Raw genomic sequence first — 22,078 nt, forward strand, 5'->3', positions numbered from 1 at the left:
CCCCCCCCCCCCCCCCCCCCCCCCCACACACACACACTGGGGTTAAGATAAGAGCAGCGCAGATTTAAAAAAAAATCATTTGAGAAGATTTGAGATGTCTATCAGGCGGGTGTGAAGGTTTTTTTGTCTTGCAGATCCAGTTCAAGGATGCCTGCAGGCAGAGCGGCTCTGGCTGTGCCAGTGATGCGGCTCAAGGTCACACGCTCTCGCCCCGTGACATTCAGCTACAACGGGGAGGGGGGTGGGGGGGGGGGGGATTCGGAGATGCTGTGAAATTCATCACCGCCCCACGCATACGGAAAGGCAGCCTTTAGCACCCCTCAACAATCTCAGCCTTCCTTCCACCGCCGCCGCCGCCATACTTTATATTCAGAATTCTGCTTCGGCGAAGGATTTAAGGCTTTTTTTTTTTTTTCTTTTTTTTTTTTTTTACAACTATGATGATGTCTCTTACTTATTGGGTACACATGTACTGAGCAAAGCCGAAAGGCTTGAAAAGTGCTTTGTAGTTGACACGCGCATGCACAATGAGCGGAAAAAATGGGGGGGGGGGGGGGTGGGGGGGTGGAGAGAGAGTGAGAGTGAGAGTGAGAGAGAGAGAGAGAGAGAGAGAGAGAGAGAGAGTTATTTAAAGAGGCAGAATCTCTATAGACTAACTCCTTCCACCCTGCCTGCTTAGGATCATGGCCATAGAGTGTCGTATCGCACTTCCTTGTATTATTAGTCCTTAAAGCGCAACAAGTAATTATTTAAACAAAACAAAAAGGCCAAGAGGGCCTCTAACATCAACAAGGGTGGGCTATTAGATAGGCTGCCAAACATATTTAGACCTACGTAACAATGCCAAGTTCAGCTGTTTCAATCAGATTCACTGCTCAGGATTATGCATGCACTGGCATTAAATGTTTGGTAAAATTGCCTTGGTTGAGATTACCATTCGGCAGTAGTTCTGCAGAGAATGAGAATAAGAATGCATTCATTGTTTTGTCCGTCTGTAATCTCTGTTTTGGGCATAGCAGAAACCAGTTGTATCTTTGGTCGGTGCTTGCAGTTTCTCTTGACAGGCAAAAGTTATTTTAGGTCATTCATGTAACAGCTCTACAAAATAGTTGGTTGGGAGAGTGTAGGCTTTTCAGTTGATGGTGGAGAAATGTTGGATTATTCATGACGTTTTTGTACCTCAGGTGAAATGGCAGTGTGAGAGAAAACACCAGCCCAAGCTGTCAAACTTGTATCTATTTTCGGTCTCCACTCAACTTTCTGCTCAGACAGGATTTGCAGAATAAATCCCCATTGCTCCTCTTGCAATACAAGTTCAGATGCTACTTCCCTAAAATCAGGATTTAAAGTGTGGGTGGACCACAGTGACCTTTGTGTACATATCCATAGCAGAGACAAATGGCGAACAATTCATCCACTCAAGTAAATAATTAATTTTCTCGCGCTGTAAAATTGTATCTGTTCACACATGATCATTTGTACCCATTCTGTCATCTTGATAGGATGAAGGCAGTAGTTCGGTGTAGTTTAAGGGGGTAGGCTTAAAGTCATATGGTTGCAGGTTTAAACTCTTTTTGGGCGCTGCATCTGTACCCTTGAGGATTGTGAATTGCTGTACCTAGCTTCATTTAATATCCAGTTGTAAAAAGTGCATTCCCTATTGGTGCGGGTTTCATACCATGGCCCTGCAGTATAGCACAGACACGGGCCACGTCAGTAGCTCGCTATGATAATGAGTGTGCAGCCACAGCCCATAGCTGACTGCATCCCAGCTATGGTGGGTTAAAGTGGGGTTCATTATGTTACTGCAGGATTAGCTCCTCACAGAAGCATGCCAGGGGCCCACAGGCTGCCCCTTGCCAGCGGTAGGATATCTCTAGTTGGCTCTAGCTTTTTCCTGTACTTGCCCTTTAGGGTGAAAAGAAGTCTCAGATGGGGAAAATGGGGGGGAAAAAAAGAAAGAAAAAAGTTTGCTAAAGATATTAGCCTAATTTCAAAGGCTTCATCCGTTTCAAGTGCACCAACATTCAAAACAATGTCTGGAGTATAAGGCTCCAGCTAGCAGAAGGAGCTGAATGAGGGCATTATGAATTACCTCAGCGTCTGCCCTTGTCACAAGGCTGACGGCCGTCGCTCTGCGAGCCGTACTTGTGGTCCTCCTCCTTTTTGAGTTTCCTTGAGAATTCCTCCGTGGCTTTTTTGTCGCACGTTTGCGCTGAACGCAGCTGAAAGAGGGCCGTGCGAGGCTTTCTTATTAACCGCTTCCCTCATCTGGGGAAAAAGGCAGGAAACCCAGGCGCATTTTTTTTTAATGCACCGGCTTTTCCTCGGTCATTTAATTAAGAATGGCGAGATTATTCTGCCCCGCAGTCAGCGCCTTCCGCCTTCCGGGGTCTCATTTATCTCTGATTAAACTTGTCTAATTCTGGAACTTTATAGCCAGTTCTTTCTGGGCCCCAGACGGCACAGAGACACGGTGGGTGAAAAACAGGGGGAGAGACAGGCTGCAACGGCACAGCACAGTTTCCTGGTGCATTTTGTTTTCAATGCACATGAAAGGTGCAAAAATGGCAACGATGACAAAACCGTGAAGTTCGCCTTCTCGCAAAAAAACAAGCTCCACTGTCTAGGCTGGCTGCCCCCCCCCCCCCCCCCCACTCCCTGGTGGGCTGAAGGGGTTAAAACGTTGGCGTAATTGGCATCCGCAGCTGCCGTTCCGTTCAACAAGGGATGGCTCTGCAGCGTCTGCTTTGTGTGACAGCTGCCTAATTGGGCATTCTCCCCGTGTAGCGAGCCTGCCTCCTCTAGCCCGGCTGCTGACGAATGGCAGAGGATTACAGATGAGGACACAGTGACCCGCTCGACCTTCCCACGGAGGGGTGGGAGGGGCCTCGCGCAAGCTCAGCGGTGCGGGTCACTGCAGGATGAGGTCGTGAGAAGGTGGGGATCCTGCCAGGTGGCAGATGACAAAGTGTCACATGACAGTAGCCTGATGTCAGTATGTCAAGGGTAGAGCTGTTGGCATTATCCCCAACCTTTTTTTTTTTTTTTTTCTCCCCTGGGTGTTTTGTTACAGTTCCTCACTCCTGTCTGTATTCAGGCTACAGTTTAGTGATAGTCAGCAGAAGCAGAGGGAATTAGTTCCAAGTGTGCTTTTTTAAAGTTCTTTTTCATTTAGCTATGTGTTTTTTTTTTTTTTTTTCGTCTGCTGTCCTAGCCTGGGTTCCAGTCTGCTGGAGTAGCTGACTATTACTGTAGCTAATGCATTAGTCTAGACCCCTTTATTCGTGCTGTGTGAAAAACTGTCAGGTTGTGCAAGTAATTGGACTCGTTGGGTACATAACGAAACATTTGTGGCGGTGCAAATTCTGCACTGACAGTGCTTCCACACTTTTGCCTGACTGTCGTGGCAGCTAATGTGTGAACAAGGAATTTTACTTCACGGTACCTCCGGCAAGTGTAAGAACTGAAACTGAATCAAATGAACTTGGGAGCATGTAGAATTAATGTGAATGAGGTGCTAAGTAACTGAGCAACAGTAGAGAAAAGACTCGGTGGTATTGTGTGTGATTGCCTCACACAGACAAGGAAAGCATTAAAAAGCCTTTTAAAATAGTCTTTTCAAATAAGCATAGGCAAGACATTAAAGAATGTTTATCCACTTTCTTAATGAGAATTTAATATCCTTCTTATTTGTGTTGTATCAGCAGTTTGACCATTCCAGTCCTAAACTTGTCAAGAAAGGCACCAGTAAGACAGTTTCCTGTATTAAATTGCCACCATTCCAAGGAAAGGCAATTAGGAGCTTGTCCCTGTATTCTTGTCTAGAGTACTTACTTACCTTTGTTTTGTTTTGTCATGATCTCCCATAATCCCTTTTGGGTTTGTTATGGCCACCCCCTCCCCCATGCCACCTTACTGGTTTTACTCTTCTAGGAGGCTGTTTAATATCCTGAAGCTACACAGCCATCAGCAGTAAAATCTGATGAATTAGTTCACTCCAGTGGTCCACCCCCATGCATGAGGGAGAGAGAGAGAGAGAGAGAGACTGTAAGATTGTTTGTAGAGAAGTAGAGAGACAGCAAGAGGGAGTGTGAGTGAAAGGGAGAGGGAGAGAACAAGAAAGAAGGACGGCCGGGTTACTGAAGGTTTACTGTTGACCTTGTTGTGTGTGTAGCTGCTTTTCAGCCTCTGAGTCAAGCTGCATGAGCTCTCTAATCCCAATGCCCTGATACACGTAGACTTGATTAGTGGCAGCAGTTATCTGGGCAGAAGACAGTCTGCCCTCCCCTCGCATTGTTCACGACTGGGGCACGGAGGGGTGTCAAACTATAGGAGAGAGGGAGGGAGGGAGTGAGAGAGAGAGGGAGAGAGAGAGAGAGAGAGGGAGCCACATTAGTATTCCTGTGGAGCATTCCTGCATTCCTGCCTGTAGAGCAAATTGATTACCACACTGTACCTGCACTTGGCATCTCTGCTCAGGAGAAAAAAAAAAGGTAAGGCTGCACATTGGGTCTGTATTTGCATTACATGCAGAAAACATGCCAGGTTTACTTCACTGTGGCCCTCGTGGCCTCTGTTCTGCTGTATAACTTTAGTGTTCTTGCTATAGGAAGGTTAAGTTTTATTCTAATTATCATTGCGGAAATATATTTTTAATTAACCTAGTGCAACGTATGTACTGGATCAATTATTGTTTATTTTTTTAAAGTGTGTCATCAGCGTGTCATTTTTTAAGGGGGCGGTTAATGAAGGAATATTCAGGCCTTGTCATCTCACAGAGCTTGCAGAGCTGTGGAATGTAGTTGTCTAATTCTATCATCTTCTAAACTTCATGTGGACAGTGGCAGTGAAAGCAGAGCCAGGTTTGTAAACCTAGCTCCTCGTCGCAATGCTATTTATACAATATCATGAGGGTGATCTGTACTTGGGGGCAAAAGCTGACCTGGACATGAACATTCTCAGAATACATCTGAAAGAAGAGTACCTCTTCTGTCCTTCCTTTAGTTCACTTAATCAGCGTGATCTTTGGGCAGCTTCTGTTTTATGGCAGTGGAAAACATTATAGTTATACTGTCATAGGAAGTACTTGTGTGAAACGGTACTGTAAGGAACCAGAGAGAAACCACAATGTCTTTCGGTCTGTTATCACCATGTAAGACAGGGTTACTAACGTCATCCCTTTTGAAGAATGCATATTTCCCTTTGCGTCTATATTGGCTACGGAAACTTTTTTTTTTTTTTTTTTTTTTTTTTTTTTTTTTTTTTTAATAGGGGAGCAAAAATACCCCCACGTCACCTATCCTGCACCCGGCCCATCCAGACTGCAAACAGCAGGCGGGAACTTTTTTGTGGGATCCCCGGTTTGACTTTGGTGCAGACAGGTTTCAGGGGTGGTGAGCTGTGACTTGTTACGGCTCAGCGTCCCGCGTAAGCTCGAGAGCAGACGCGGTCACCCTGGTATCTGCATTTGGGCACGGTGCAGCGCGGGGCGGGGGAACGTAGGTCATTGGGTTGAGATGTCCCGTGGTGTTTGTTGGCTTGTGCTCCGGGACAGACCTGCCAACTGGAATGATGCTGCCGAAGTTTCCTCTGAAAGGTTATACTTAATCGTTTTATCTCTTAGTAGGTTAAGTGCATATAATTGATTAAAGAGATTCAATTAATAATGTCAGTTTGGTTTAAAGGATGCTCTCAAAGATATTAAAAGGGGACATTTCATTAGACAAAGCCCAGGCCTCGTCCTGTATTTGCAGTTTTTATGTGTTCAGTGTTTTATAGTTCTAGTGATTTAGCTTTACACTGTAGTGTATTATGTAGCTCTGTGTAAAGTGCTTTACTAACCAGGAGCATTCATTAAATTTTTGTCAGTATAACATTTTCAACATCTGAAAAACTTATAGCCTAAATTTACGAGTTTTCTGCATTATTTTTCATACCACTATAAGAAAGCCACAGATAGCAGATCAATCAATGTCCCCAGGAAATATTGTACATTGTTGCTTTGTAATAATATTTTACTATTTCATAGTCCATGTACTTTTCTGCCTTGTAGAATGCAAAAAGGAATTGTAGTTTACCTTACTTATACTGTAAATCAACTTTGCTGGGAAGCTTTAATAAAGCTGGTACGTCCAACCAAATAATTAATTCTCTTACAGTCGTGGGTGCTTAGGTGTCTAGGTGCTTTTTAGTATCTTTCAAAGATTATGACGACCCATAAAGCAGTGTGCTTTCTGTGTGTTACAAAGATGGGGGTTTCCGACATGTTTGAATACATGTCTGTTTTTTGTACATTATTGAATTGGATGCGTACGCTTCTGAGGTGATTCTTAGGGCCTTGCAGCCTTGTTGGGGAACTTACATGAACATACATCAAAAGGGTAAGCTCCATGTATTTCTTCAAATGGGATCATCATTTTATTTATTTTTTTAAATACCATTTTCATACAATGCATCCATATTGATTTGTTCTGGCTCCTGTGACATATGTGATCAGTAGCAAATCTATCTTGCAGACAGGCTGTAAACAAAATGAACCCTATCTAAAGCTAATGAGACTCTCAGGGTTTGGTACTTTCATCTGCAAGGCTATACGCTGTAGCCTGTGGATGCATTCAGTTTATGCTTTGTTCATAAACTGGCCATTGAGGTAGACAATAGTTTATTGGTAGTTCCGTTTGTTTGCACAAGCATAAAATTGATTATCCTAGCCCTTTTCAATGGTTAAAAAATGCTAAATAGCTGTAAAGTAAGCATGTTTTTTCTCGTTACTAAAAGCATTACTTTTGTTAATCTCAGTGACACTGAGCCTGAGGATATTGTGTAACAGAAGAAGTCCACGGACTAGTCGAATCTAAGGGCAACCAATAAAGTAGGTCTTTCTTTAATTCAGTATTCTGGAGTTTGGTCCAAAGTGCTGTTTAGCTTTGAAAACAGTTTATTACATTGTCTTGGGAAAGCAAATTGACATCCACCATTATCTTCAGTGTCATGTTCTCAGGCTTTTTCTGGCTGGCTTTTTTCAGACAATAAAAAAGTGCAGTGGTCAAATGGTAGTCAGAAGCAGGCCAAAATATAAGGCTTCATAAATGGGGGGTTAGTGCAGTTTGATGTGTGACTGCTGCAACTCTATTAAGATCTCGAAGCCATAAAATTATCATTTCAAAGGGTGAATATGTACTGTACTGTCATATCCTGACAGACAAATCCTTCTTTTTAGCTTTTAAACTGTTGGAGCCAAAAGGATATCCAGAAGTACGACATGAGTACTGTGATGCACTCACCCTTGGCCTCAGATTGTGAAGGCCTGTCATTTATCAAGTGCTCTTTGTGCATTTACATTACCCTTTAACGGGAATTTTTTCCTTTTCGGGAAAAGGCTTCTGGGTGGGTTTTTCCACAACTGCACAAATATTTATGACAAACACTAACATTTAGTTACATTTGGCGTACCATCACTAACAGGCTAGATCCTAATGTTCCGAGACATTCTAGAGGACATTTGGAAAGTGCAGAGTCATGTTGCCTTACGCAAGTTAAGCAATTCCTCATCTGTTAGTCTCCAAATTGGTCAAATGATTAATCTGTTCACATCTATCAGTCTTTGACTCCCCAATGTGTTCTGGCCGAGAATTGAATGACCAGCAGGCAGGAGAGTGGGATCAGCCTGTCAAGGGCCCCGATCACACAGATAGATCCCATCTCGACCGTGCTTTATTTAAAATTCTCTTCTGCGGCCTTTTCAGACGGAGCACTCTGGCCTGAAGTTCAAACCCATCGTCCTCTAACAAGGTTCTAGGGAGGTACCTGATCTTTGTGTGTGCCCATAGTTCTGCTTCTGCTGAGGTGGCGGTGACATTTGCGTTGTTGGGATACGCAGGAATGATGTGGGGCTTGCGTCTGTGCTGTGCATTGTGTTGGCCTTCGGGAACCTTTGGTTAAGTTATGGGAATGTAGGTCAGGTTGATGTGCCCCCTTGTAGAGTTTATAGTTGCAGTTGGTGGGTAAAATGATTAGTGCAGTGGAAGTGTCTGGGCCTTGATTTTGTGTGTGTGTGGCACACGTGCTTGTTTTTGGTAGTGCATTGTTGGCATCAAATTGTTTTTTTTTTTGTTTCAGTTGTACTTGATATATGATGACACTGAATGATATTTCATAAATATTGTAGTGCAATAGCATTTTGCATGGCTCTTACAATAGCAGCAGTAAAATGATTTATCCAAGGTGGACAGAATTTGTCTTCTCAAGAAGTTCAGTTCTACCAAATATCTTTAGTTGTTTTTGTTTTTTTTTAGTCAGGTTTTCTTCCTTTCAACATGTATTCATGAAAATATAAGCTGTGCATTGACTGGATGATCGTAGCGCAGTGTGAGTTCCCCGACTGAGTCTGTACAGTAAATACTGAAACCTGGATACAGATTATGTGATTTAATAATGTTTAGCCCTTGTCTCTCCTTTAAACTCTAACCTTGACGCACCATTAATGCACTGGACACATCTGCTAAGCAAGAGTTTTCGGATATTAGCAATACATATACCAAGGGCAGGTTTGTCACTTTTTATTAAGACCAAGAGCTTTGTGTGGACGCCAGCTGTTGCATCAAGTCGAAAGCCTGCATGAATGACCTTGACTTTAATCGTGGGTCCTGTAGCTTTTTCATTTTTTTTTATCATGCATTTTAAATAGCTTAAATGGATTACAATTCCTGAGCAATGGAGGTAATTTATTATCCAGTATTTTTGGGGCAATTAATCTTGTACCTTTCATGTGAACGATGGAAGATTGGCTTTGGATATGAAATCCCAGCCATTTGTGGCTGGTCCCCCTTTTTTTCACGTGAATCATCCCTTTTCTCTGTGCTGTTCATTCCGAGGTGTCTAACAGCTTCCGATAATGTTTGGGATGTTCTTTAACCGAGTGGCTCAAAGTGAAGGAAGGACACTCGAAGGCAGGCACAGCGTGATCTTGTGGCGACGCTACTTCTTTTTCAGCCAGTGTGGTCTGTAAAATCATTTTAAATTCCCTTGGATGCTTTCTTGATTTTATTAAAGATAATGTGTAATTGCCAGCAGTGCAGAGGCTCAAAAGCAATGCATTACCTTCCTCATCCAAAGGACAGATTTAGACCACAGACAGGTCATTTTTAGTATTTGTACCACAAGATCTTGTAATAGCCACATATTTTCTGTCAGGTCGTGTAGTGCTTTACTTGTGAATAATGGGATTTGTCATGAGGGATGTAGAGCGTGAGCATGGCTGCGCCATTATAAATCCAGTTTGTTTATACCTTTTAAAATGGCGATGTCTTGATGCTCATTTCCCCTTTTTGCATTCCAAAACACTGTTCACATCAACACCAAGCTGTTACTAAAACAAAGGGTGTTTTTTATTGACAGAAAATGGGATGTTGCTTCGTCTATAGTGATATTTCATAGCTGTTGCAGTTTTTCTTGTGCTTTCTGATTTGCTGGTTTTTGAGAACCATTTTTTTTAAGTCTTGTTAAAAACCCTCAAAGGATGTGTATATATTGAACCATCCATCCCAAAGGACAGCAAACTGAAATGAAGCACACACTCATTGGGTATAGCAGTGAACTACTGCTTAGTGACCTAGTGGGTGGAGACAGCAAGGAAACTAAACATAATCCTGGCTTAGGTATTATTCGTATTTGTTGACTATCCCTAATTAAACGAGGTCTTTGTTTAGTCAGCATGCTCAAGTGAGGTCACAACTGAAGCTTGTGGTAGAAGTCAAGCAGTTTGTCTTTTAACTTTATCAACTGTTTGAGTTACATGCCATATCTTGTACCATTTGAAACGGTACGTGACATGGCATCACATTTTTATAGTGGGTGTGTCTATTGTATAAAAAAAAACAAGTGACCAAAAGTAATTTTGCAAGGAACAACAGAAGTTGCATAATCTGCTTTTTTATGGAATGCAATGTCACTGTTTGCCTGAATCAGTTAGTCAAGCCTAGTGCAAAATACCTAAAAGTTCAGACATGGCAGTTGCAAAGGGGCATACAAAGGCCATGCAGGGCTTAAATAGTACTAGGCAGGAATTTGACAGGCCAGATTTAACTGATCTATAAGGATGCAGGGCTTGACATTGCCACATGCCTGCCGGCCCAACAGTATTTTCTCAGAGCTCCTGGCCAGTAATTTTTGTTTTTTAGTGGCCCTGCTTTGCCAGTGGGGATAGAAAAACCCCAAGAAACGATGCAAATTCCAAAAATGCATACAAAAATAAATACTAAAGAAAACACAACCATGGAAACACGGTACAAGAGAAGAAACATACTATGCCAAAGCAAATTTATAAAGAAAACATGCTGCAAGTACTGAAATTATTTAAATTGCACGATCATGCCATTAGTGGAAGTTTAATTGCCAAGTTTGGAGTCTGCATACAGTTGTAACAGGAGTACAAATGTAACACTATATATCGTCTTTGTATCACTTTGCATCAGCTTGAACTGTCATATTAGCTCTGCAAATGTTTATTATCATATTCTTTCTACGTGAGAAATTTGAAAGATTAGTGGACCCTTGCTCTGAAGATCTGAGAGAAAATCTGTTTTGCCAGTTTTTTTCACGTTCTTCCCTAGGTTTGTTTTTGGATAGATTCTTATGCTCACATGACCATAAAATGGAACTTTCCTAACTATGATCTGTGATCTGTCCTCTAAAAATGACATAATTTCTGAGGACGCTAGCTTTTCGTGAAATTGAGACAAATGTGCGAGGTTGTTAGTTGTACTTGCGGTCAGAAAACACAAACATCAGGCGCTCTGGCAAGCACTGATCGAGACCAGCGCTCATTTAATCCTGATGCACACAACTCCTGTCCTGACCTTTAGTACACCATGTGAGATAGAGATTACACACTAATTGTGCAATTACAGTCCCATGAAAAAGAATTTGCCCCCTTCCTGAGTTCCTCTATTGACTGCATATTTGCCCCACTGAATGGTTTCAGATCAAAATATCAAAAAAAACTTTAAACAAAATTCAAAAGAAAGTTTTTTTGAATTATCTCGTTTATTTAATGAGAGTTATCAAGCACCTGTTTCACCCATGTGAAAAAGTAATTGTGATCTTAAACTTAAATACTGATTGCAGCACCTTTAGCAGCAATAACTGCAACCAAACGCATCCCATAATTGGATATCAGTCTTACACATCCCTGTGGAGTAATTTTAGCCCACTCTTCTTTGCAGAACTGCTTTAATTCAGACAAATTGACAGGTTTTCGAGCATGAACTGCTCATTTCATGGCCACAGCATCTCTAATGGATTGAAGTCAGGACTTTTCAGCCATTCAGATGTGAGCTTGTTTTTGTGTTTTGGATCATTATCTTGCTGAGAATAAATATACATACATTTCTGTATATTTTTTTAAATGATAAGCAGTTGAAAAATGAAAGGGTTTTTTTTTTTTAGTTAAATGAATAGAAATAGTGTTGTTTTTGTCTGAATTATAATTTAGACCTGCCTGAATGACAATACTAAATTGGCAGCGTCAGAACCTAGTGGTTTCAGAATGGGCCAGTAGTTTCAGTATGTGGGCCAGTAACTTAAAAAAAAACCATTGGCCTACTGAAAATTGACCTGTATGTCAACCCCTGGGATGTGGCCTTGGCTGTGGAGTACTTGACAGACAGAGGGTCTAGTCTCTGGCAGCTTCGGGCATTGGCATTATTTGTGATGGTAGGGTTGCACTTTGAGGTGCACATCCTTGCCCTGTGGAATTATGGCCTGACAGAGCACCTGTCCCCCCCCACGCCAATGCCAGATATGGCAAAGGTCGATGTTGGCTGGTGACAGCCACTTCTGAGATGACCATTGGACGCAGTCAGGACTTTGATCAGACTGTCTCGGTGACTGGGGAGAGGGTCTGGCGGGTCAATTCTCATTTGTATTCATTGAATCTGTACCTCAGAGCCATGCTTCCTGTAAATTGTGTGAATCGGTCTCAGCTGATCTTGAGAAAAGGCTGGATCAAAATTACCCTTTTTAAAGTTTTTTTTTTTTATATTTAAGGTGAAGCTTTATGCGTACCTAGACCCACTCCACCAGATTATAGTTAGAGGTTCTGAAATAATTACTTATGGCTATCAGGTATACAAATTCACTTTTAAGCATTGAGAATTAATGTTTTTTTTTTCTTCCCCCCTGAGGAGAAGTGTAAATAAGTGTATTGTGTCTGTTTTTCCTGCAGTTTACTGTTTTTTTCTTCACCTTTTCACCTTGAAAGCTGACAACCTCTTTTGGCTCTCGCCTACATTTGCATAATATTCAGACAATTAAGCCATTTCTACTCCAAGTTTGTGGTCAGGGCAGGTTAATTCAAGTCAAGGCAGGCACCTTTAAGGCAGGCGAAGAAGATATCTATATATCCCCCACACACCTTATATATCTTCAACACACATATATCGTATATATCCCCCACACACATATATCTGTACCCTTGCATTTCAGTTCACCCTTGCAATTTTTTTTTAAACACATATTGAAGGCTGTCATCCTGTCCTAGCTCTGTGTTCTGTCAGTGATTCGTATCTAACAACCAGAAACTTATGCTCAAAACCCTGCTTAAATAATGAATCATGTTATGGTTGATAGCCTATATGGAATAAATAAGGGATTTTTTATACACTGAACAGAATAGTTATGCATGCAACGCTGCTCCTTGTTAACTGCAGAGTTTCCACTGAAGCTGAAGGCAGGCTCAGCCTGTTTGCTGTCTGCCGGCATCTTGACACAGGCTTAGAGAAGTGCAGGTTGCAGAGCAGGAGCCTTTGGCAGAGGGGGCTTGACCTGATGGCACTTTTATCTGCAGGCTGCTCAGAAACTGCCATGCAACGTGACGCCAAACGTGCGCTTCCTGTACTGAGACGATCCAGGCACCGGCAGGGCAGGGCCGTGCTTTTTATTAGCTGTGCTTCAGGAGCTGCCATCACTGCTCCACAGATGTAGTTATCATCCTTATGATGTCATTTATCTTCATTGATTTAACAGTCTGGTGCAGTGTCATGGCTAGTGGATAACCATGAATCTGTTGCTGTTTTACCCTTTGAAGTGTGGCATAGACTTCAGTAAATGCAGTTCTTTGCAATAGCTGCACTAGTTTACTGGAATATTTTTAGACCATGATGCAATAATTGCTGTCCATCTCAATGTAATGCAGTTGTTTCAAAAGGAGTGTTGTTTTTCACATGTTGAAAATTCTGGTGCCCTAATCATTTTAACTATGTGACTATTATTTGTATGTAATAGGCAGCACAGTAAGCACATTTTTCTTTAATTCTACAGCTTGTTTCTTTAAATACCTGCTGGGGGTCTTGATATCTGAAAAGCTGAGTTGGCTTTGTAGGACTGCTTGTTTTGTAGGTGTCCATTATTAAGTTAACCATAAAAAAACACATGTCATTGTTACATTAAAGTTTGATTCTATTCCTGCCGTGCCTGATTGTAAAATACCAGTCTATCTTTGCTCACGAGACATTCCTTTTAGACAAACTTAAAAGCGCAGTGCAGTGTGTGAGTGTGTGTACATCCTGCTTGAGCCGTCTTTTCACTTAAAGCTTAAGCTAGAGCTAAACTTGACATGTAGAAAATCACTTTTTTTCCTTTCCCTGATGCAGCGCTGCCTGGTATGCTTTTGACAAATGGGAGGTGTGACTGAGATGTGGGACGTAGCATGAGTGGGCTTAACCCTTAGAAATTATCCTTTGCATGTGAAACAAGAGCGGTCAGCTTGACACACACAAATCAACAAACTTCTTGGTGCGGAATCAGGAACTAGATTTTTAATGCGGTGTGCTGCATCCACAATGGAACATTTTTTAAGCCAATTACATTGCTTGTTCAAAATCAGTGCTCACTATAGCATCGCTATGATTTCCCTTAAGCAAGCATTTTTGGTGTTTTCTTGAAGTAAAGTCAATTTGCTTCGTTGCTATCCTCAAGTAATTGTAAATACTTACATTAACGGGGGCTGCCACCTTACACAGAATGAAAATCAATATTCATAAAAATGCTTTCAGAATGTTTCTTATAATTGAATCATGGGGAAATTATTAAATGTTGGAACTGTTGAAAAGGCATGAATGTGTGGTGGATAGAGCAGTGTGATCTTAAATAAGCTTATGAATATCACAAGGGTGGGTGAAGCAGGAAATTTCTGGATTCTTCTGGAAGTCTGTGACTAAATTTGCTTTGTTCTTGTATTTTCAGGACCCTATCTACCCCGGCTTGAAGTTGGGAAAGTCTGGAAGTCTGGAACCCAGAGCCCCCACGTCCTCCAAATAGATATCCCAAACATTTACCATCCCAATGGATCGCCAGGGCCTTGATGTAATCCTTCTGACTCCTCACTGGCTGCTGGAATAAGTCCATTCAAAATTACTGAGGACTGTCAAGGTTTTGCTGGCACCAAGGCATGCCAGCTGGATAGCCCTCTAAAGGCATTACTTATGCTTGAATTTTCTACATCAAATTACTCTTACCCTTGGAGTGGAATAGGATTTACTCTGTGGCATCTTTAATATTAGAGAACCAAGCCCATTTTTTTCATTTATTACAATTGAAAGTTAATTTTGTACAACTGAGCATTTACATATTTCTTCAAGAAACCTTAAAAACCATAGAACGGAAAATAAAATTGAACATGACTCATGGGGAAGAGCCTGGCTCTGAGACGCACCAGGATTCTGTTGTTTTAACTTATCTGGAAGGTTTACTAATGCATCCAGTGGCAGGGGGGCCAGGGGCCACGGCAACAAGGAGATCTGAGGCGGGACATAGCAACCAAGAGCAGAGCAACAAGGCCGTGAGAGCCTACCAGCAGCCAAGTCATGGCATTAAACAGGAAGACAGGCATGCACTTCCCAGTGGAGCCACACAGCACCTTAGAAAGGCCAGGCTGCTTCGTTCTGAAGGCTGGAATGAGCCTGAGAGCCGGAGGGGGCCTGCACCTGCCGGGAATCTCAACGGGCAAAGTAGAGATCGCCACACCGAAGCCCTAGACGGCTCACCTCAGGCTGAGAGTACCATGCTGGCATCCCTGCTCCAGTCATTCAGCTCCCGACTGCAGAGTGTGGCGATGTCGCAGCAGACTGCGCCGAATGTGAAGGAGCAGGATGCCCAGGTCAAAGAGAGTACCCGTGCTGGCAAGGAGGATCTCCGATGCTATGAGACTGCTTCCAGTCGCCTGAAGGGCTTGATGAAGAAGAGCAAACTGCAGAACCATAACAGTGTGCCTTACCACCGGCGGTCCAGCCAGGAGAGACTCTCAGAGTCCCCCCACGCGATGCCGAGCACCGCCCAGCCAGCCACCTCCGATTCCTGTGCAGCACGACTGAAAGCCGTGGCCAATCTGGTGAAGATCAGGTCTAGCCCGACTCCGTCTCCAAAACCTAGTGTGGCTTGTAGTCAGCTGGCCCTGCTGCTCTCCAGTGAAGCTCATCTGCAGCAGTATTCCCGAGAGCAGGCCTTAAAAGCACAATTATCTGCCCGATCTGCCAGTGAGAGGCTGGCAGCTATAGCCACACAGAAAACACAGGATAAGAAGCTGCCCAACATAGGCCAGCCTCAGATGGCCCCAGACATGTTAAGCTCCTTAAATGCCCAAAAGGGAACACTCCGGCCACCGGCATTAGACACTAGTAAACAGAGCCCAACCCTCATTCCAGGACAGAGCAGGGCGGTCAGCTCCCCACGGACTCCGCATCCTTACAAGGAAAAACGGCCCTTTGACAAACATAATACACGACCCTCTCAGAACTGCAGCAGCTTGCTCTTGCTCCTTTTGAACCACCACAATCCACAGAAGCCCATCAACGGCAGTGGTCACCTGGATGAAGACTACGGTGTCTTCCCCAGCCGTGGATCACCCCTGCTGTCTGACAGTGAGTACTCCAACCATGAGAACAGCCTCAACAAAGACAGCAGTGATGTCGAAAGCTCATACTCAAGCTGCTCTCCAATTGACCTCTCTGTGAAGAGTCGGATCCGTGGCTCGGTGCCAGTGTCCTCCTCTACATCTCTGGACAAACTTACAGAGTCCCTGATAAATAAGTGGAAGCCAGAGACTCCAGGGTCGCAGGTCATTGAGTCCAGACAGCTCAAAAACAGCCCAGACTTAAAATCCCATCATGAGGTCACCCTCATGCAGTTGCTTCTGGATCACAAAAATAATGAGAAGGTAAACAAAACTGCAGATAATCCAGATTTACAGCATGACATAACCACTAAACCCAACAGCGCACCTGCAGGTCAACTGACCCCAACTGCTGTGTGTAAGGAAACTAGGACACAGAGTCCTCCAGTTGGGCTCACTGATATGAGTCCTCATCCCTTGCCTACATCATCCCATGGACGGGACATAAATGGTACTGCATCTCCATACAGTTTGTATTCCTCTGCTCATATCCAGTCTAGCCCCCTGGATTTGTGCAAATCAAAGTCCTGCTCAGGTGATAACATTCATGAGCCGGCTTTTAGCGCCAGTAAACTACTACAGAATTTAGCACAATGTGGATTACCAATCACATCTCCTTCCCCTTCACCAAAAGCCCTAATGTCTCCTACCAAAAGACATAGCCTTGAATTTCAGGTGGAAAAGCCCATGACGTTGCTGGAGAGACTCACTGCTCCAATACAACGGGACAGGACCCCAGTTTTAGAGGGATCCCATGTCAACTGCATTCCATTTGTGTCTGAGTCACCACCTCCTGCATCAGAGATTGAGAATCTTCTGGAGAGGCGCACAGTTCTGCAGCTTCTTTTGGGGACTCCCACAAATAAGGAGAAAGCCAGTGCCAAGCAGAATGAAACAGCAACTAAGGGCTCTTTCGAAAAGCAAGTCGACAAATCACTGGTCTATGATACTCCCAGTGGACCCTTGTTGGACATTAAGATCAAGACTGAACCCAGAGAGGAGGGTCATCTATCCAACAGTTATGAAGAGGCGGAACGATGTCAAATAGAAGAAAGGGGATGTGAAAGACTCAGACCTGTGTCTCTTCCCTTGAGAGATGTAAAAGCAGAACCCCCTTCAACAGAAGGCATCCCCAAAGATGGTCTCCTCAGCCAGCTTTTAAAGCAGCGGCCAAGGACCTTCCAAGCTGACACGCGGATGGATATACATGCCAGTAACATGAAGGAAGAGTGGGGGGAGTACCAAGGCCCATCTGTTCCAAAAAAGAGAAAGCTCTGCATGGGACTGGAGGATCACTTGATTAGTGAGCCTTATCTACGAACAGTGGACAGACCTACTCATCAGGATGTCACTCATAGTTTTTCAATCCCTTGGACACCGGAACAAAGGAAGCCGTTGAGCCCTGCAGAGGCCCATGCTCCTATCAGGTGTCCCCAGAGCACATCTCCTCCACAAGATGGGCGGGGTTTCAATGTTCTGAAGCAGCTTCTCCTCTCTGACAACTGTCTAAAGGATCTCTCTCATCCAAGAACCTCCACTAGCCCTTCCACCATGCAGGCTAACTACAGGGCCAATGGTAATGTCACAAACAAACCAGGTTACAATCATGACGTCATCAACTCTCATTGGAACCCTGATCCTCTGGGAGTTGGCCCTGCTGAATTCAGAACAGTGACCACAGCCTTGGCAAGCACCAGCATGCCAGGGTCACCCTGGGGTTCCCACATAGCACGTCAGGAGTCTCCAAAACTGAATCTCATTCCTGTCAAGAGAGAGACTGAGGGGCCCATCCGGTGGTTGATCAGTGGTGAGGAGAAACAGGACTCCTGCTCTGACTCTCCACGTCTGACTAAGTCCAACCCCATACTGTACTACATGCTCCAGAAAGGTTATTCTCACCTACGAAAAGAGGTCAGAGAGCGGGGCGACGCAGAGCTTTGTGGGATGAAGGTGAAAGAGGAGCCGATGGCTGACAGGGGGGATGTTGACCACAGATTGAGCTGGACACATCACTCCCCACTGCAGGACAAGTCACACGGCCATGTTACCGAGCGACTAAACGGGTCTCTGGAAAAATGACAGTTTTGGTAAATATGAAGACAAGGAAAGGGAACGCCATTTCCAGACTGTTTCATCCTTTGCAGTTTGTGTATGTTTTTATCAAGTTTACTGATTTTATTACTTTGTGTTTTGTTTTCAAAGAAGTAACTAGTTTAGGCAAGGAGATTGTGAAAACATGTTCTGACTTGTTCACAAAACATTGGGAACCCAAAGTGTATTTTGTATAAAAAAATGGTTTACCTTTGTACATAATCTGTTAATATTTCTCTGGCTTACGTCTTATCTTTAAACAAGGTTAAGTTTGTCCGAACTGAAACTGTACAAAATCTTAATGCTTTTGAGGATTTAAAAAAATTAGTTCCCCAGATTTGGTGAGCATCACCTACACTTTACACCTCCACGTGTTACTTCAACTGCTTCATGCTGCCACATCAATTAAATCATTCCAGTAATGTTTGAAAATAAGGTAGATGGGTACTGTGAGTGCATGTTAGTCTCTTAGCTTTTCAGATTTTGTCTAATACAGTTATTGGGGGTGGTTTGAACTTATTCCATAAAGGCAGTTCTAAAATCATCATACTTTGTATTTCATGTTTTCCCATTAACAATCTGAGAGACATACTCAGTAGTCTATACATGCAGTGTGCAAAGCCATTTCAAACTCTCTTGCAAGCCCTGTGGCATTTGTTAATTAACCCCTGCCATATACGGCCAAACAATACATGATTTGATTTGACCACCCAGTGAAACACTTTCACTGAAGGTACAGGTCAGGCAATGGGAGGGACAGCAAATCATTAATACCACATCCATATGAGAGACCCGTTAACACTATGCATTGCGGAATCACTGTGAAAAGGCCAACAATTCGAGACAGTTAACCCTGACAAAATATGGATGTAGTCTGCATCTGTTTTTTCAATACTTCAATAATGTCAACTGCCTGGAAAGATCATGCATGGATCATTGATTTCTCCTCACTGTCATTGAAACCAGTGAACACCATGTAGGGCAGGAATGGGCAGTTCCAGTGGTAGAAGGGCAGCAGTGTCTGCAGACTTTCAATCTCATCAGTGGGTCCAGTGCAGAATTCAAATTTTTCCAAAGTCAGAAAACATATCACAAAGAGTATAATGGGAGGTTCAGTCCAGAGTTTGAGCTTTTGAAGTGTAATTGAAGTGTAATTTGACAAGCTCCAGACACCACTTCCCAGAGGTTGTAGTTGTTGTTCATTTGCAAGCATGAGTCAGTCTGTTGCAAACTGAAAACTGAAAAAGATAAATCTAAGATCTGCAGGGTCCAGCATTCAAGGAATGGACTGCTTAAACAAGGTCAGGGATACAATCAGTGCCAATGGCAATCAAGGGACAACGTTGACCGTTTATTAATATTAATTCAGCAATGTTTGAATTAAGCAATATTAAATACTGGTTTAACAGTCCCCTTGCACATTACATCACTCTTTATTTAGTTTCTGAATAACCTCTTGGTGTTGTAAGGTGTTTTTATGGCATGTTTTGAGAGATCCTGTATATCAGTGTTGTGACCTTTTGCTTTCAAAATGCATTTATTATTTTGTTGGCTATATTGTGAAGAATTGTTTTCCAAACACACAATGACATTTCTACAGTTTACAAAATGACATTTAAGACGGTGGAAGAGCTCATTCACCATCCAATTTGAATGCACCTTCATTCGTGCTCAGAGTGTGGACACTTGGGCAAGTCTATGGCATTCAAACTCTAGCCTTTACCCTGAGAGCTCTTTCAGATGTACTAACAGCATATGAATGCACTTTCACTGGTGGTCATAATTCAGATACTGTGACCATTGTGAAACTATACTGAATCCAATGCATTTGAATCCCAGTAGAGGGGTGGATGTACAAATGAATTGTGTAGCAAATGTATTTTGAACTGGAAGTACTGTAGTCTGCACTTTGCAAGATCAGTGATAAAGGTGGATTTGAGACTTTGTGATAACTCTATTGGGGAAAAGACATGGTTGCTGAACACACTCCCACAGTTCCATTTACAATAATACTAATATTGTACTGTTGAATTAAATTTTGTGCTACAAATAAGTAATTTCTAGAATGCTTGTTATAAGAATACACTGGATTAATCTGTGATAAATAATAGGTACAGTGGAAGGACATTTGTAGTTAATTGCACACTACTACACTAACTTTTACTTCCTGACAGTGGGGTTGTAATGTGACCATAGCATGTGTAGATGGCATGCACAATGCATGTTTTGGCTGTGATTCCTTTGTTTCTGAGCCTTGGCAATCCTCCAACACAATAAGCTTGTAGAATGTTTGCCGTTCTGAGCTACATAATTGCATGTTGGGAAATGTAGTGCAATACGGAACCTATGCCCTGGGTTCAATCGAAATTTGTCCTTTGACATGCTAATAATTGTAAATGTTGTTCTTCACAAATATAGTTTGCCCATTTTAACAATCACCAAAATGAAATGAAAAGATATCTGATCAAGAAAATAACACTTGCACGTATTTGCTCATCAAAGGAAAAAATGTTGATTGAATCTAGCAAATGTATAGCACAATATGAAACCCGAACAAATTTATCACATTTTTTTCCCCAACTAAATGGTACATAAGAAGGTGTTAGGCTAGAATTTGAATGCCATATGTGAAAGGGCTCTTGAGGTACACTGTGCATTATGTAGAAGGAAACATCTTGTTATTGACCCTTTTAAGACAATATGAAAGGTAATATCTGTATGTAAAGCAAAATAAGGGCCTAGTCCAACATTTTCATTTGATCCTCCTGTTATTTAAATGTTATTGAATAATGTAGCCCCGATCTGGTCCCCTTTGTAAATGAGGGGGAAAAAAAGCCATTGTTACAGTATGAACAAGAGTACACTGGCAAATAAAAAATAATTAAGTGGCAGAATTTAGTATGACCTTGACACCTGCATTTGCCTGACATGGTTCATTATATTTTTTTTCCCATTAACTCCAGAAACAGCAGGCCACATGCAACATCCAGTCACTTACATTTTAAAGTCTTAATCGTGACATTGTTCTTTTTTCTATATTATTTGTAAATGTTCTTTATATTAAATAAGGTTTAAAGAGTGGTTTTAAAAATAAAAAAAGATAAATTATATATATATATATATATTTGTGTAAATAGTACTTTCCTTATGAAAGATAGCTATTTTGTATTGTTTAAGAAAAAGATAATGTACTAGTTTTCAATTCCCTAAACCAATATAAATTGTGTGATATGTACATAACATGACCGAGGATGAAATGCTCTTTTTTTTGCATGTGTCTGTATGTTGTAAGCTTATGATAATCTTTGTTCGGCAACATGTTGTGTTACGTCTAATGCTCTACACTGCTGCCTGTTGCATGCAGATGCATGGGAAGACCCTGTGTATCAATTCTGAATGTGGGGAAAAATGTAAAAGTCTTAACATAGGTCTTTTTATCACTGAGCGCTCATTACTTAAAACATGAACAGTTGCTAAATTGGATTTATAGACTGATGAGCAAATATTTAAACTCTGAAAGCAAACGTGCATTGAACATCTGTATTTATTATTCTTTTTATCAGCATAAAATGAGACTTACCAGTTTGTGTATGGTACATTCAGTGCAGTGAAAATTCAGGAAGGATGGGGGCAGCATAGTGTGTTGTCATCTGCATTAGGCTTTAAAGACGGACATCTGTGGCAAGATCTAATCTAGGGTCTAATCTTTACATGCAGCAACTTGAAACATGTATTTCTTTTTTTATGTTTTTCATTTTGATGTTCACCTGCACAGATTTTAAATAAAGTACTAAAAATGCACAGTTGAATAAATATGAGTTGTCTCCTTTCCACGTTCTCATTCGTCTGTATTCATCATCTCCTCGCTGATGGTTACATATAGCTTCAGTAGACATGACAACATTTAAGAAGGCCTAAAATAAAAACATGGTATTGCGTTGTATTCATTTACAGTTGGTACCCGTTTAGATGTCATAAACTCCAATATCATCCTTATTTAATTTGATATTTTAATAATAGATATTATCAATACATTAG

At 42.1% G+C, this 22,078-nt stretch overlaps 1 protein-coding gene across 1 annotated transcript in view; it reads left to right on the forward strand.

Moving 5' to 3' along the window:
• Positions 1-21,869, forward strand: part of nrip1b (nuclear receptor interacting protein 1b) — a 43,383-nt gene extending 21,514 nt beyond the window's left edge. Inside the window, exon 2 of the mRNA XM_035433881.1 lies at positions 14,245-21,869. Within this exon, the coding sequence (XP_035289772.1) occupies positions 14,678-18,028 (3,351 nt within the window). The 5' untranslated portion in view covers positions 14,245-14,677 and the 3' untranslated portion in view covers positions 18,029-21,869. The remainder of the gene's footprint in view (positions 1-14,244) is intronic.
• Positions 21,870-22,078: the final 209 nt, after the last annotated feature.

This window comes from Anguilla anguilla, chromosome 9 (assembly GCF_013347855.1).
Source record: "Anguilla anguilla isolate fAngAng1 chromosome 9, fAngAng1.pri, whole genome shotgun sequence".
Classification (NCBI taxonomy): domain Eukaryota; kingdom Metazoa; phylum Chordata; class Actinopteri; order Anguilliformes; family Anguillidae; genus Anguilla; species Anguilla anguilla.